The sequence below is a fragment of the Podarcis erhardii genome (assembly GCF_964252035.2).
Source record: "Podarcis erhardii genome assembly, chromosome: 17".
NCBI classification, from domain to species: Eukaryota; Metazoa; Chordata; class Lepidosauria; order Squamata; family Lacertidae; genus Podarcis; species Podarcis erhardii.
In genome coordinates, this window is record NC_138515.1 from 9,762,022 (window position 1) to 9,774,468 (window position 12,447).

A 12,447-nucleotide genomic window follows, 5' to 3' on the forward strand; every position below is an offset into this window, starting at 1 on the left:
TTTGCAGCAGTTTTTAAGATATACTTTAAATTTTTTCCAGTCCTCTTCCACCGCCTCTTTCCTCTGGTCACGGATTCTGACAATCTCAAATAAAGATTAGCGAGACAGAACTTAGCCTTGTAGAAGCCATATCTGAACTTTGTGAAATGTTCTCCGATTCCATTACAGAAGCTGTACTGAACTGTCCTCCTTTGGCAAAAGAGAACAGAAGGTCCCTGACAGGTGTGAGGTTGGAATAAAGATCATGGAGCCTGTTATTGCTGCAAAGCACTAGGCTCTTGTGAACTGCTTTCAGGAGCTGGGAGTCAGGAGCAGGTCAACAATAAAACACCGTGTCAGCCAAGTTAATTCTTTATTCAAAGGAACCAAAACAGCTCAGGCCTAGTGGTCACAGAACTCTTCCCAGTAGGTCTTGCCCCAATGGGGCAGTTGCGAGGACTGAAGATCCCCACATTTCCACCATTTTCTAAGACTTCTCACCTGGGTCCTTCCTCGGCAACCTGTAGAAGCCATGCTTGTTCTTCTTGAGCAAGACTTGTTCTTCTATATACAGTGGTGCCCCGCAAGACGAACGCCTTGCAAGACGGAAAACCCGCTAGACGAAAGGGTTTTCCGTTTTGGAGGCGCTTCGCAAGACGAATTTCCCTATGGGCTTGCTTCGCAAGACGACAGCCCATAGGGAAATCTCCGGGACAGTGGGGAAGCGCAGCTCGTCTTCCCCGCTGTCCTCGGACCTCCTCCGAAGCCTGGCGGCGGGGCGGGGACACCTCCTCCCGCCGCCGGGCTTCGGAAGGATGCCCCGATGCCGGGCGGCGAGGCGGGAACGCCTCCCCCTGCCGCCCGGCATTGGAACGATGTCCCGAAGCCGAGCGGCGGGGTGGGAACGCCTCCCCCCGCCGCCCGGCATCGGAACGATGTCCCGAAGCCGAGCGGAGGGGCGGGAACGCCTCCCCCCGCCGCCCGGCTTCGGGGCGGGAAAGTCTCCCCCCCGCCGCCCGGCATCGGAACGATGTCCCGAAGCCGAGCGGCGGGGCGGGAACGCCTCCCCCCGCCGCCCGGCTTCGGGGCGGGAAAGCCTCCCCCCGCCGCCCGGCTTCGGGGCGGGAAAGCCACCCCCTGCCTCCCGGCTTCGGGGCGGGAAAGCCTCCCCCCGCCGCCCGGCTTCGGGGCATCGTCCCGATGCCGGGCGGCGGGGCAGGAACGCCTCCCCCCGCCGCCCGGCTTCGGGGCATCGTCCCGATGCCGGGCGGCGGGGCGAGAAAGCCTCCCCCCGCCGCCTGGCATCGGAACAATGTCCCGAAGCCGGGCGGCGGGGCCGCGAAGCCTGGGCGCGCTGGCAACTCTCCGCAAGGAGTGCTCCCGCTGCTTGCGGCGAGGTCCGCGAAGCCTGTCCTGGACCTCTTCTGAAGGCAGGCGGGGGGCAAAAGTCTTTGTCCCCCCTGCTTGCCTTCCCAGGGGCTTTTAAATCGCCCGGACAGCGGAGAAGTCCTCCGCTGTCCCGGGCGATTTTAAAATGCCGCCCGCCAGAAGAGGTCGGGGGAAGGCGGTTTCCATAGGAACGCATTAATTGATTTTCAATGCATTCCTATGGAAAACCGTGCATCGCAAGACGAAAAACTCGCAAGACGAAGAGACTTGCGGAACGAATTAATTTCGTCTTGCGAGGCACCACTGTACTTCTTTATATTGTTAAGTATTTTCATGAGTTTTCCCAGGAAAAAAACCCTTAAACTAATGGGCTTCTGGTTTCCAGGATGCCCTCTGGATCCCTTTTTAAAAATTGGTGTTAAATTTGCCTAATAATAATAATAATAATAATAATAATAATAATAATAATAATATTATTATTTATACCAAGAAGGCCCTCTGCCTGGTTCCCTATAACCTCACTTCTCACAGTGAAGGAATTCCAGAAGGCCCTCGGAGAAAATGGAAAGCCCCACCCAGCCTATTGTTGGCTTCAGTCCTATCTGCAATAAGCTGTCCCCATTGTCCACCCTTCCTCCTGTTCAATACATTATTTGGAACTTGCTATGTTCATCAAGAAGAACTTTGTCTTTCTAAACTGATTTCTGTCAGGTAGGGGAGGAAAGAGACAGTGGGATGGAAGGATCTCTCAGTTTTGGTTCTCTCTGTTCCTCATTTTTCCAATCTTAAATTCAGTTCTCACATTTTGCAGCAATTTGCAGATTTAAAAAAATAATTAAAAAATCCTCATGAAAATTCACCAGCATTTTGGTACGAATTTCTCCTAATAAACACATTTTACACTCAGTTTTGACTCATGTACACATTTTTGCAAGCAGCTTTCCCTGATACTGAAAATAACATACAAAAATGCATTGTAACATCTTCATTTTTAGGCACACTTTCCTGTACAATGTGCAGTTTGTAAACTTTGGCTGGATGGAGAACTGCATCGCAAAATTCAGATGTGCAAATTTTGAAGAACAGCTGATAAAGGAGTTCCTAAGAAGGATAGAGTTTGCAGCTGCAATGGTGTCAATAGAAGACATAACTCATGTACTCCTTGAATGACCTTTTTATAATGACCTTAGAAACAATTACATCCACCCATTGTTAAGATCACAGGATGTCTCCTGCAAAGACCTGTTTTTTGTTGTCTGATTTAGAGAAGAATATATATATTTTACAACACCCAATTTTCATGCCAAGGCTTTACAAATTCATGTAATAAAATTTAAAGGGGAAATCATTTATCCTGTAAAGGTCAGGGAGTAGAAATGTAAACCACTGTTGCATTCTTGTTATTATTATTTTTATATCTGTAATGGCTGCTCACTAAACACAATAAATCAAACTGAACTGAAGAATAGCTGCCTTCTGGTCCACATATTTTTTTGGGAAAGTGGATATTTAATAGGATTTCATTTTGAATGTGTACTGAATCAAATTTCTCCTCCATCCCCAGACAAGAGGTACTTAAAAAGGTAAAGGGACCCCTGACCATTAGGTCCAGTCGTGACCGACTCTGGGGTTGCGGCGCTCATCTCGCTTTATTGGCCGAGGGAGCCGGTGTACAGCTTCCGGGTCATGTGGCCAGCATGACTAAGCCGCAAACCAGAGCAGTGCCCGAAAACGCCATTTACCTTCCTGCCGGAGCGGTACCTATTTATCTACTTGCACTTTGAGGTGCTTTTGAACTGCTAGGTTGGCAGGAGCAGGGACTGAGCAACGGGAGCTCACCCCGTTGCAGGGATTCGAACCACCGACCTTCTGATCTGCAAGTCCTAGGCTCTGTGGTTTAACCCACAGCGCCACCAGCAAAATTGACTTACATCGTGGTTAGTTCCCTGGACAGGATGGAATCCAGACAACATCTTCACCTCTATCATGGCCATGTTGGAGGTGCCACGGCTGCCCACATAACTGTCAAGAGAAGAGGAAGAGTTGCACATAAGCCATTTCAAGTCCCAGCCACCAACTTCCCCATGGCGCTGTTTACTCCTAGGGCACTTCTAGGCTATCACTATTTTCAGGTGGGATTCAGTCCCTGGAACATGAGGGAGAACACTGTTGATATGTGTGCAGTATCTACTCTTGGGTTTTCTTCTTTTAATAGACTTGCAGCAGAGTTTCCTTTTTTAATTGAGCATCTTTATTATTTACAAAAATCGACACTGGTTGAATACAAATAACACAATCATTTCCTCTTCCAGCCATCTGGCCAGAGACCTAATGCTGACTCACGCTCATTTACACACGGACACTTTTACACTGACCCTTATTGATCACATGCCCTTAATAAAGGCACCTGTTGCTGGGTAGATTTTTCGGTTGCCTAGCAACCTGTTCAAGACCAACCCTTCGAGTCTTTTTAGAATAGTCCAACAAACGCTTCCCTTGACACAGTGTCATCTATCCTTCCCGCAAGCAAATTAGAACGGGTGCTCATTAAATGGCCTAATCTATCTGCAAAGAAATCAGGCTGAATGTTCAATAAGCAGCTCCTTCTAGAAGTGCCCTTACTCAAGAGTCTCTCTCTCTCTCTCTCTCTCTCTCTCTCTCTCTCTCTCTCTCTCTCTCTAGCAATCTGCAGAAAAACCAATTGACATTTCTTACAATTCAGTGGTATTATTATTATTTTAAAAATTATACCGCTCTTCACCTGTAGATCTCAGGGTGGTTCACAACATAAAATTGCAATAAGATAAGAGTGAAAGATAATGAAAATAACAAAACAAACCAATAATCCCCCTCCCACAACACATTTAAAAGGCCCAAGGCCTGGTTTGATTACAGCCCAACCAAGATTTCTAGGTAAACAGTGCTCAATTTGAAGTGGAACCGATCATTACCAGCTGAACAAGTCTACATTCAGGGATAGGCATACATGAATTTTGGCAAGCTCGCTGCCTCTCACCTTGCACTGATGTGAAGGGTCAGGAAGCGAGGGGCTGCCTTTTGTTCACATCCTTTCCCTACTGCTTTCACATCCAGGGTGAAGGTGTCTTCATTCTTCGAGGGAGGGATATTGTATCGCAAGACTGCCTGATATGGGACAGGCACCAAAAACACAACAGTTGTAGAGTTGCATAACGATAACATACAGTCTGACTGGGGCTCTCAAAAGCGCACACCTTTTAGGAATGTTTTAGGGTCCTTGCATCTACCAGTCACTCATTTCCACCCCTCAGCCCATTAGGATAAATGCTTTTCGGATACCGTGAAATCTTTTATGATCTCAGGCAAGGGTATCTCTCAGTTCCCTTAAATAACAAACCAGCATCTTTGCAAAGCTTTCTAATCAATGTGCGCCCATGTTTGAAATGTTATTCTGTTTTTACCTACTTTTACCTACCTCTGTTATTACTATGTTTGTAGTTTTGAGTATACTGCATTAGGCACACATAGAAATAAGAAAATTCCTTCCAGTAGCACATTAGAGACCAACTAAGTTTGCTATTGGTATGAGCTTTTGTGTGCATGCGCACTTCTTCAGAAACAGAAGTCACCAGACCCTTATATATAGTGAGAGGGTGGGAAGGGTGGGGAGGGGTATTACTCATAAGGGTGGTGGGAATGGGTGATTGGCTGATAGGTGTGGTAAACCTTTCGGTGGAAGAAGACTGGAAAAAGTTTAAAGACTATTTACGGAAATACTGTAAAATTAATGAATGTTAGAAAAATGTTGGAATGAAGTTATATGGCTTTAGTAGAAATGTTATAAGGAATTAAGGATAAATAGATTAATAGAGTATTAAAGGGAAAATAAGGTTAGAATGTGTTAAGATAATTATAGGATTAAAAATAGAGGAAGATGGAAAGGAATTGCTGAAAAAAAGTGGAATACAAAAAGGGAGGTGTGAGGAGGTCGCGGAAATAAGGGAATGAAAGAAAAGATATTGAAATTATTTGTGTGTTTCAAATTGTGTTTGTTTTGTTTTGTTAGTTTAATGTTAGTGTTTTGTTAGTGTAATGTATAGTTGTTGTTTTTTCTTTTTTGTATTGTATTGTATTGTATTGTATTGTATTGTATTGTATTGTATTGTATTGTATTGTATTGTATTGTATTGTATTGTATTGTATTGTATTGTATGGTTTTTATTTTTTGTAGTGTTTAAATTGTTGGAAAAGGTAATAAATATTATTTTTTTAAAAAAGATAGGTGTGGTAAACCTGTTGATGACTGTTAACGACTGCAATTGGTCTTACAGGAAAAAGCAAGGGGTGAGATGGCTAAAAATAGCTTTATCATGTATAATGAGATAAGAATCCAATGTCTCTATTCAGACCAGGTTTCTCCATGGTTTTAAGTTTGGTAATAAGTTGCAATTCAGCAATTTCTCTTTCCAGTCTATTTCTGGAAGATCAATTGCTGCCTTGCCTTCCTTGAAGAACCATCACTCACCTGGACATACCCACAGCCTTTGCCAGAGGCTTGCATGGCGTACTCCCCAGGTATGTCTGGGAGGGTAGCCTGCTGCAGAACCAACCGATTGGTGTCGTCCACGTGGAATGACTGCTGGAAGGTCTTGTCAGATTTCACCGTTATCAATAGGTCTTCAGATCTAGTGTATGTGACTGCTCCATATTTGGCGAGGGCTTGGAGTGCAACCACTGTGTCCTGGGAAAGGAGAACAGTTGCAGAGTAGTAATAAAAATAATTTATTTATACCCTGCTCAGCTGGGTATATTAAAAATACATTAAAACATCAGTTATTAAAAACATCAATCATTCAGATGTCTTCTAAAAGTCAGGTAGTTGTTTATTTCCTTGACATCTGATGGGAGGACGTTCCACCACTACCAAGAAGGCCCTCTGCCTGGTTCCCTGTAGCCTCACTTCTCACAGTGAGGGAACCGCCAGAAGGCCCTCAGCGCTAGACCTCAGTGTCCTGGTTGAACTATGAGGGTGGAGACGCTCCTTCAGGTATACTGGGCCAAGGCTGTTTAGGGCTTTAAAGGTCAGCACCAACACTCTGAATTGTGCTCAGAAACGTAGTGGGAGCCAATGTAGGTATTTCAGGACTGCTGTTATGTGGTCTTGGCAGCCACTCCCAGTCACCAGTCTATCTGCCGCATTCTGGATTAATTGTAGTTTCCGGGTCACCTTCAAAGGTAGCCCCATGTAGAGCATATTGCAGTAGTTCAAGTGGGAGATAACCAGAGAATGCACCACTCTGGTGAGACAGGCCGCGGGCAGGTAGGGTCTCAGTGGACTACACAGGGTCCAGTGCATTGCCTTGCGAGAGCAAGACTGGGTCTACCCACCTAGCTTTATCACCCTGCAGTAGGGCCAGCCTCTCAGGAACACTGGCGTTTTCTTAAAATGTATCCTGCAGAGGGATCATTTCTGCAGTGTATCTGGAAATACCTCGCTGCAGAACTTGCTGGGGAAAGGGCTCAGGCGGAAAGAGTTTTGCACCTAGTCCTAATGCCACTGCTTTAATCTGCTGCTCCATTGTGAACTGCCCTGGGATCTTCAGGCAAAGGACGATGTACAAATTTTATAAATAACAATAATTATCTTTCAGTCTAACCTACCTACCTAGGAGGGCTGTTGGAAATGGGATGAACTGCCACCTCCTTGGAGGATAGATGGACTTAAACTGTCATAAGAAAATCCTGAGTCTTTTGGAAGAGGGAATTTCAGGAGGTGTGTCTTGTTGTTAAGAGACAGCCAGATGCGGTGGGGAAAGTGATCTTTCAGAATATACAGGCTCCAGCCGTGAGAGAGGAAACATTACCTGAGTTGAGGCAAAGCCTCCGTAGGCATTCTGCTGCTTCGCCAGCCAGGCCACAATGTCTGTGGCCTTCTTGATATCCTCTTTGCTCACGTTTTGGGGTGAAAGCCTAGCCAGAAGCACATATGCTGTCAGCTCCACACTCACAGACTCAGGCTGGGACCAAGGATTCTCGGTGGATGCTGGGGCAGTCCTTGGGCTCCAATAGATCTGCCCTCCTACCAAAGAAAAATGAAACTTGTAAGCATGGAAGAGCCAATCTGAGGTTGGTGAAATGGGTTTTGGGTTAAGGGTGAGCTCATGGCCTGTAGTTACTCCTGTGAACATGCACCAACAGTGGGAAGATGCGCTCAGGAATAGAATTTAAACCCACTCCTCATGCTAGGATTGAGCCAGGGTAAACTGTTAATGTTTCATTTTATTGAAATTTATTTTACTGAAACTTATTGAATATATTAGTCGCTTTATTTTGCACAGGGCAATCCAAAGCAGCTGAAAACCAGCCAGCCAGACCAACCAACACATCATCATCATCAAACCTTTTATTGACATCACATACAAACATCCATAGCAAACCAACTAACTCGCATAGATACATTAAAATCAAGAGGAAAAAAATATATATTTAAAATATCCCACCCAATTCTAAAAGGCCACAGATAGCTTAAGGCCAAAGACCTGGTTGTAGAGGAAAGCTTTTGCTTGGCACCTAAAGAGATGTAGTAAAGGCGTCAGGTAAGCCTTTCAGGGGAGAGCATCCCATAAGTGGAGAGCCAACAAAGACATCACATGGAGAAGGCACACAAAGAAGGGTTAAAGATGATGATCACATGGGGAGAGGTAGTCCTTGAGGTAATGTGGTCTAGAGCCAGGATTGGGTTATATGCTCAAACTGTCTTGCCAAGGGCAGGAGCAGAGGAAGCAGCTCATGCGCCTGGGGCAGCGCGCCCAGGGGTGAGGCGAGCCACCCATAGGGGTGGGGTGAGGGCGGGGCGCACTGCAGGGCCTCCAGAGTCTGCCTGCCTCCTCCCAAGCAGCCGCCCTACAGCTGAGGGGGAGGCAGTGGGCGGACCGTTTGGGGCAGCATGGAGCCTGTGCGCGCCCAAGCCACTGCGTCTCTCCCAGGAGAGACACATAGCTCTGGTGAGTGCCGCTTGGCATTTTGTCACCCCCCCCCAGTGGTGACACCCAGGGCGACTCGCACCCACTGCACCCTCCTTCCTCCGCCCCTGGCTACGGGGAGCAACTTGGCCGCTGAATTCTGCATCAGCTGAAGTTTCCGAAACGCCTTCAGAGGCAGCTCCCCCTCACCTCAGTGTCCGGGCTGAAAGATAGGGGTGGAGACACCCCTTAAGATATACTGGGCCAAGGCTATTGAGGAGTTTAAAGGTCAGCACTTTGAATTGTGCTCGGAATTAATAGGCTTATTTAATGTACAGTAAACAAAGTACAGTGGTGCCTCGCAAGACGAAATTAATCCGTTCCGTGAGGCTCTTCGTATAGCGGTTTTTTCGTCTTGGGAAGCAAGCCCATTGGCAGCTTAGCAGATTAGCGCTATTAGCGGTTTAGCGGCTTTTAGCGGATCAGCTGATAAGCAGCTTATCAGCGGATTAGCTGATAAGCGGCTTAGGGCTTAGGAAAAGGGGGGGGGAGGGAAAAAACCCTGCAGGAACTCGCAAGACATTTTCGTCTTGCGAAGCAAGCCCATAGAGAAATTCGTTTTGCGAAGCGCCTCCAAAACGGAAAACCCCTTCGTCTAGCGGGTTTTCCGTCTTGCGAGGCGTTCGTCTTGCGGGGCACCACTGTATCCAGTCGGTGAACAGAACACACTTTACTTAATATGTACTTAATATCAAGACAATGATACACAATATGTGATTCACCCACAGCTTTTTTCAGCCGGAACTTGCAAGAACTCAGTTCTCAGGCGTTATAAGAGAACAAGGGAGGTGTTCTGATTAAGTTCTGGCACCTCTTTTTCTATAAAAATAGGACTGGACTCACCCCTACACATACACAATCTGAAATGGTGCATCGTACGAATTGTGTCTTGGATTTCAATCTGAAGACAAACTATTAGACCATGATTGTTGACATCATATTCTCCTCAGTACCTGACTTGATGGCTTGCTGGTCTAGCTTGGTAAGCAACATTTGTCTCATGGCTACATCTCCAGCTAATGTGAAGACATATGCCAACAATCCCTGCACATAAATATCTGTCGTGTCTGAGACAGTCGTTCTGAGATAGTCCAAGCCATTCTTCACCACTGGATCCTGGAAGAGAAAGAAACAAGTAGCAGGGCAAAGTGTTAAGAAGACCTGTCTTTGTAGCAGTGATTGAATATGATTGTAGGCCACTGGAAAGGTAAAACACCAGGCATGTTCACACCAGCTATTTCCTTAGGACAAAGCAGAATCCGCTGCACTGCACCAAACCCCAAGGGCAGTCACTAGTTAGAACTCCACTTCCTGGTCTCATCCATACTTCCGCTTCTCCCGGAACAAAAGTCAATGGGCAGAATTACCAATTGACGCTTGTCATGCAGTAAACAGCATGTTTCCCCAGGGGAAGCAGGAGGACAAACAAAGCGCCACTTGGAACCATGCTTTCTAAGCACAGAACAAGAAGAAGTATGGACAAGCCCTCAGTTGTGATTGCAGACAGCAAAGTGAGTTCTTCATTTAAAGGGAAGGCTTATCGATGCTTTCCTTTCCATTGTGCTTTCCAGTCATGGTCCATTCTTTTACAACTCTCTCTCCCCTTCCCCCTGCTTCAGAGCTTTCCTTGTGAAAATCCACTCTTTACTGCTGAATCGGAGCAAATGGCAATCTGCTGAAAACCCAAATGGCTGTTTGTTACGCTTCAGCTTTAAAGAGCGGACCTGTGCCCTGGAAAGGTAAGTGTGGACAAGCGTGGGGTGGCAATTCCCTGGGGCAATGTCTGATCATTGCCTTAGCTTTTTATGAGAAAGAGCACGTTCAAATGTCAAGTCTGGTAACTCAATATTCCCATTTTGTTACGTGTATCCAGTGAAAGGAGACTTCAGGGAAGTGACTGCATCCAATGATCTTGAAAGCAGTGTTTTGTTTTGTTTTGTTTTTGTCTCGGCTGACTGTCAATTTGCCATGCATTTGAATAGACTGCTTACTCTATGGCAGGCACGTCCAACTGCCAAGAGAATGCGATCTACTCCCAGTATAAAAAAAACTGAAAGTGATCTAGCCATTGTAATTGGAGGGAGGAGGAGCATGTGGGGGGGTAGCCCCAAGTTGTTGAGCTTTTTGGGGGGAGGGTTGCTCAGAGTACTTAAGCTTCTTTTGGGGGAGGCAGGGTCCCTTAGCTTTTAATTTTAGGGAAGGATGCAAAAGATTGATCATCAGCCTGACCACTCAGAAGCATCACGTTTACTTGCGCTTCCTACCAAACGCAGCTTCCCGCGCTGCTGCCGTGGCAGCAGAGAGATCTAGCGCCGGGGGGCGGGGGGGTGAAAGCATTCCTTTGACAATTTATTTAATCCCGCGGCCGACCAGGAACACCCCCGATCAACCAGGAACACCCCGGGGATCTACCTGTCGATCGCGGTCGACCAGCTGTCTGCTCTATGGCATCCAAGGAAGCGAAACATTTAGCTTTTAGCCACTGCAAGCAAACTAACACCCTGCTGGTCAGGATTAAAACACAGCAAGGTCACTCTCCCACCCCCTCCCAGACCCACTGTATTTCAAGTTGCATTTGCGCTTCCTGTACACACACCAGAGAGGGGCTGGGAGTGTCTTTTCCTAATGCACACTACCCAGGCTCGTCAACTCCAAAAGAAATGGGAGGGGGGGCTGGCATCATGCACAACATCATAATGTCATGTTGAGGCATCACACACAACGTCACAATGTCGTCTGTGGCACCCGGACGTTGGACATGGTCCATGATACATGGACTCAGTCTGACCCTTATGTTTCCCTCCCCTTCTGGTTTTGATCTATGGGCTACTTTTAAAATGAGGCTGCATTTTAAATTGCATTTTAACCTATATTTTAAATCGGTTCCCTCCCCCCATTATGTTTTTACTGTAATTTTACTGGTGTTAGCCGCCCTGAGTCCGGCTCTGGCAGGGGAGGGCAGGGTATAAATAAATAAAATTATTATTATTATTATTATTATTATTATTATTATTATTATTGACATCTGGGTGTCATGCGGCAGCTCAGCTTCCATGGCTGGCATCTCCTTCTCCTCCTCCTCCTCTTCCTCACACTGCGGCCATGGGCTGGGGGCTCATTCCCCTCCATGGCAGGAGGAGGAGGAGGAGAAAGAGGAGGAGGAGGAGAAAGAGCTGACACATTCCTGGCTCGCACAAGCATGCAAAGTCCAGGCATCCTGTGTGACAGTGTCACATCGAGGCGTCCCACTCAGACAAACATTGAGAGGGCCCAGCCCCTGCTAACAAATATGAGGGGGGGGGGAGGAGCAAGCTCAAAGGAGCTCAGCTCCTAGGAGTCGGTGCCCCTGACACTGTCTCATTTGTTTCCCTGCCCTTACAAGCCATGGAACTCATATTCAAGGATGCCATCAGCTGTGCATGCACAATGGCCGCTTCAAATGCGCCTGTCTCAGCTAAGCCACAACTCGCGTTTTCAAATTGGATGGGAGCTGGTTTGAGGGGGAAAGCATCAGACAGGAGTATTTCTCAAGAATCTACAGGATACATATGGATTACAGCTAATGTCATGTGCACTTGGCTTCAATCACCAGTGGTGGGAGTACACAGGAGACTGAGCAAATGGTCATGCGCACATGGCCAGAGACTACACAACACTCACCTCAAGTGGCTTTTTGGCCTCCAAGAGCGCACCAATGATATAAGCAGTAAGAGAGATCACATTATTTACACCTCCCTGTGAAGCACATGGCAAAAGAGAGAAAGACGGAACGAGACCGTGAGATAATTTTTGCATGAAGGGCAAAAATGAAACAGCAATTAATACGGATGCTAAGATCTTTCAGGAGTCAGTAGGGACAGCAGTATTTATAGTGCTCAACCTAGTCTAGTACAATATGCTGTCCTTAGGCAAAGGACTGAAGAGAAAGGGAGGCCTGCGGCAAGGAGGAATGACAACCACACTGCAAGGTTAAATTTACAGATAGGTAGCCGTGTTGGTCTGCCATGGTCAAAACAAAATAAAAAAATTCCTTCCAGTAGCACCTTAAAGACCAACTGAGTTAGTTCTAGGTATGAGC

The 12,447-nt window shown here is 46.7% G+C and overlaps 1 protein-coding gene across 3 annotated transcripts in view; it reads right to left on the minus strand.

The window, feature by feature from the left end:
* The window catches only part of A2ML1 (alpha-2-macroglobulin like 1), a 62,648-nt gene that overhangs the window by 3,303 nt on the left and 46,898 nt on the right, over window positions 1–12,447 (minus strand). For all 3 annotated transcript variants that reach the window (XM_081844788.1, XM_081844789.1, XM_081844787.1), the window contains 6 exons: window positions 12,030–12,104; window positions 9,323–9,485; window positions 7,212–7,426; window positions 5,873–6,088; window positions 4,385–4,512; window positions 3,300–3,390 (listed from right to left, as the gene is read on the minus strand). In XM_081844788.1, the coding sequence (XP_081700914.1) occupies window positions 3,300–3,390; window positions 4,385–4,512; window positions 5,873–6,088; window positions 7,212–7,426; window positions 9,323–9,485; window positions 12,030–12,104 (888 nt within the window). The remainder of the gene's footprint in view (window positions 1–3,299; window positions 3,391–4,384; window positions 4,513–5,872; window positions 6,089–7,211; window positions 7,427–9,322; window positions 9,486–12,029; window positions 12,105–12,447) is intronic.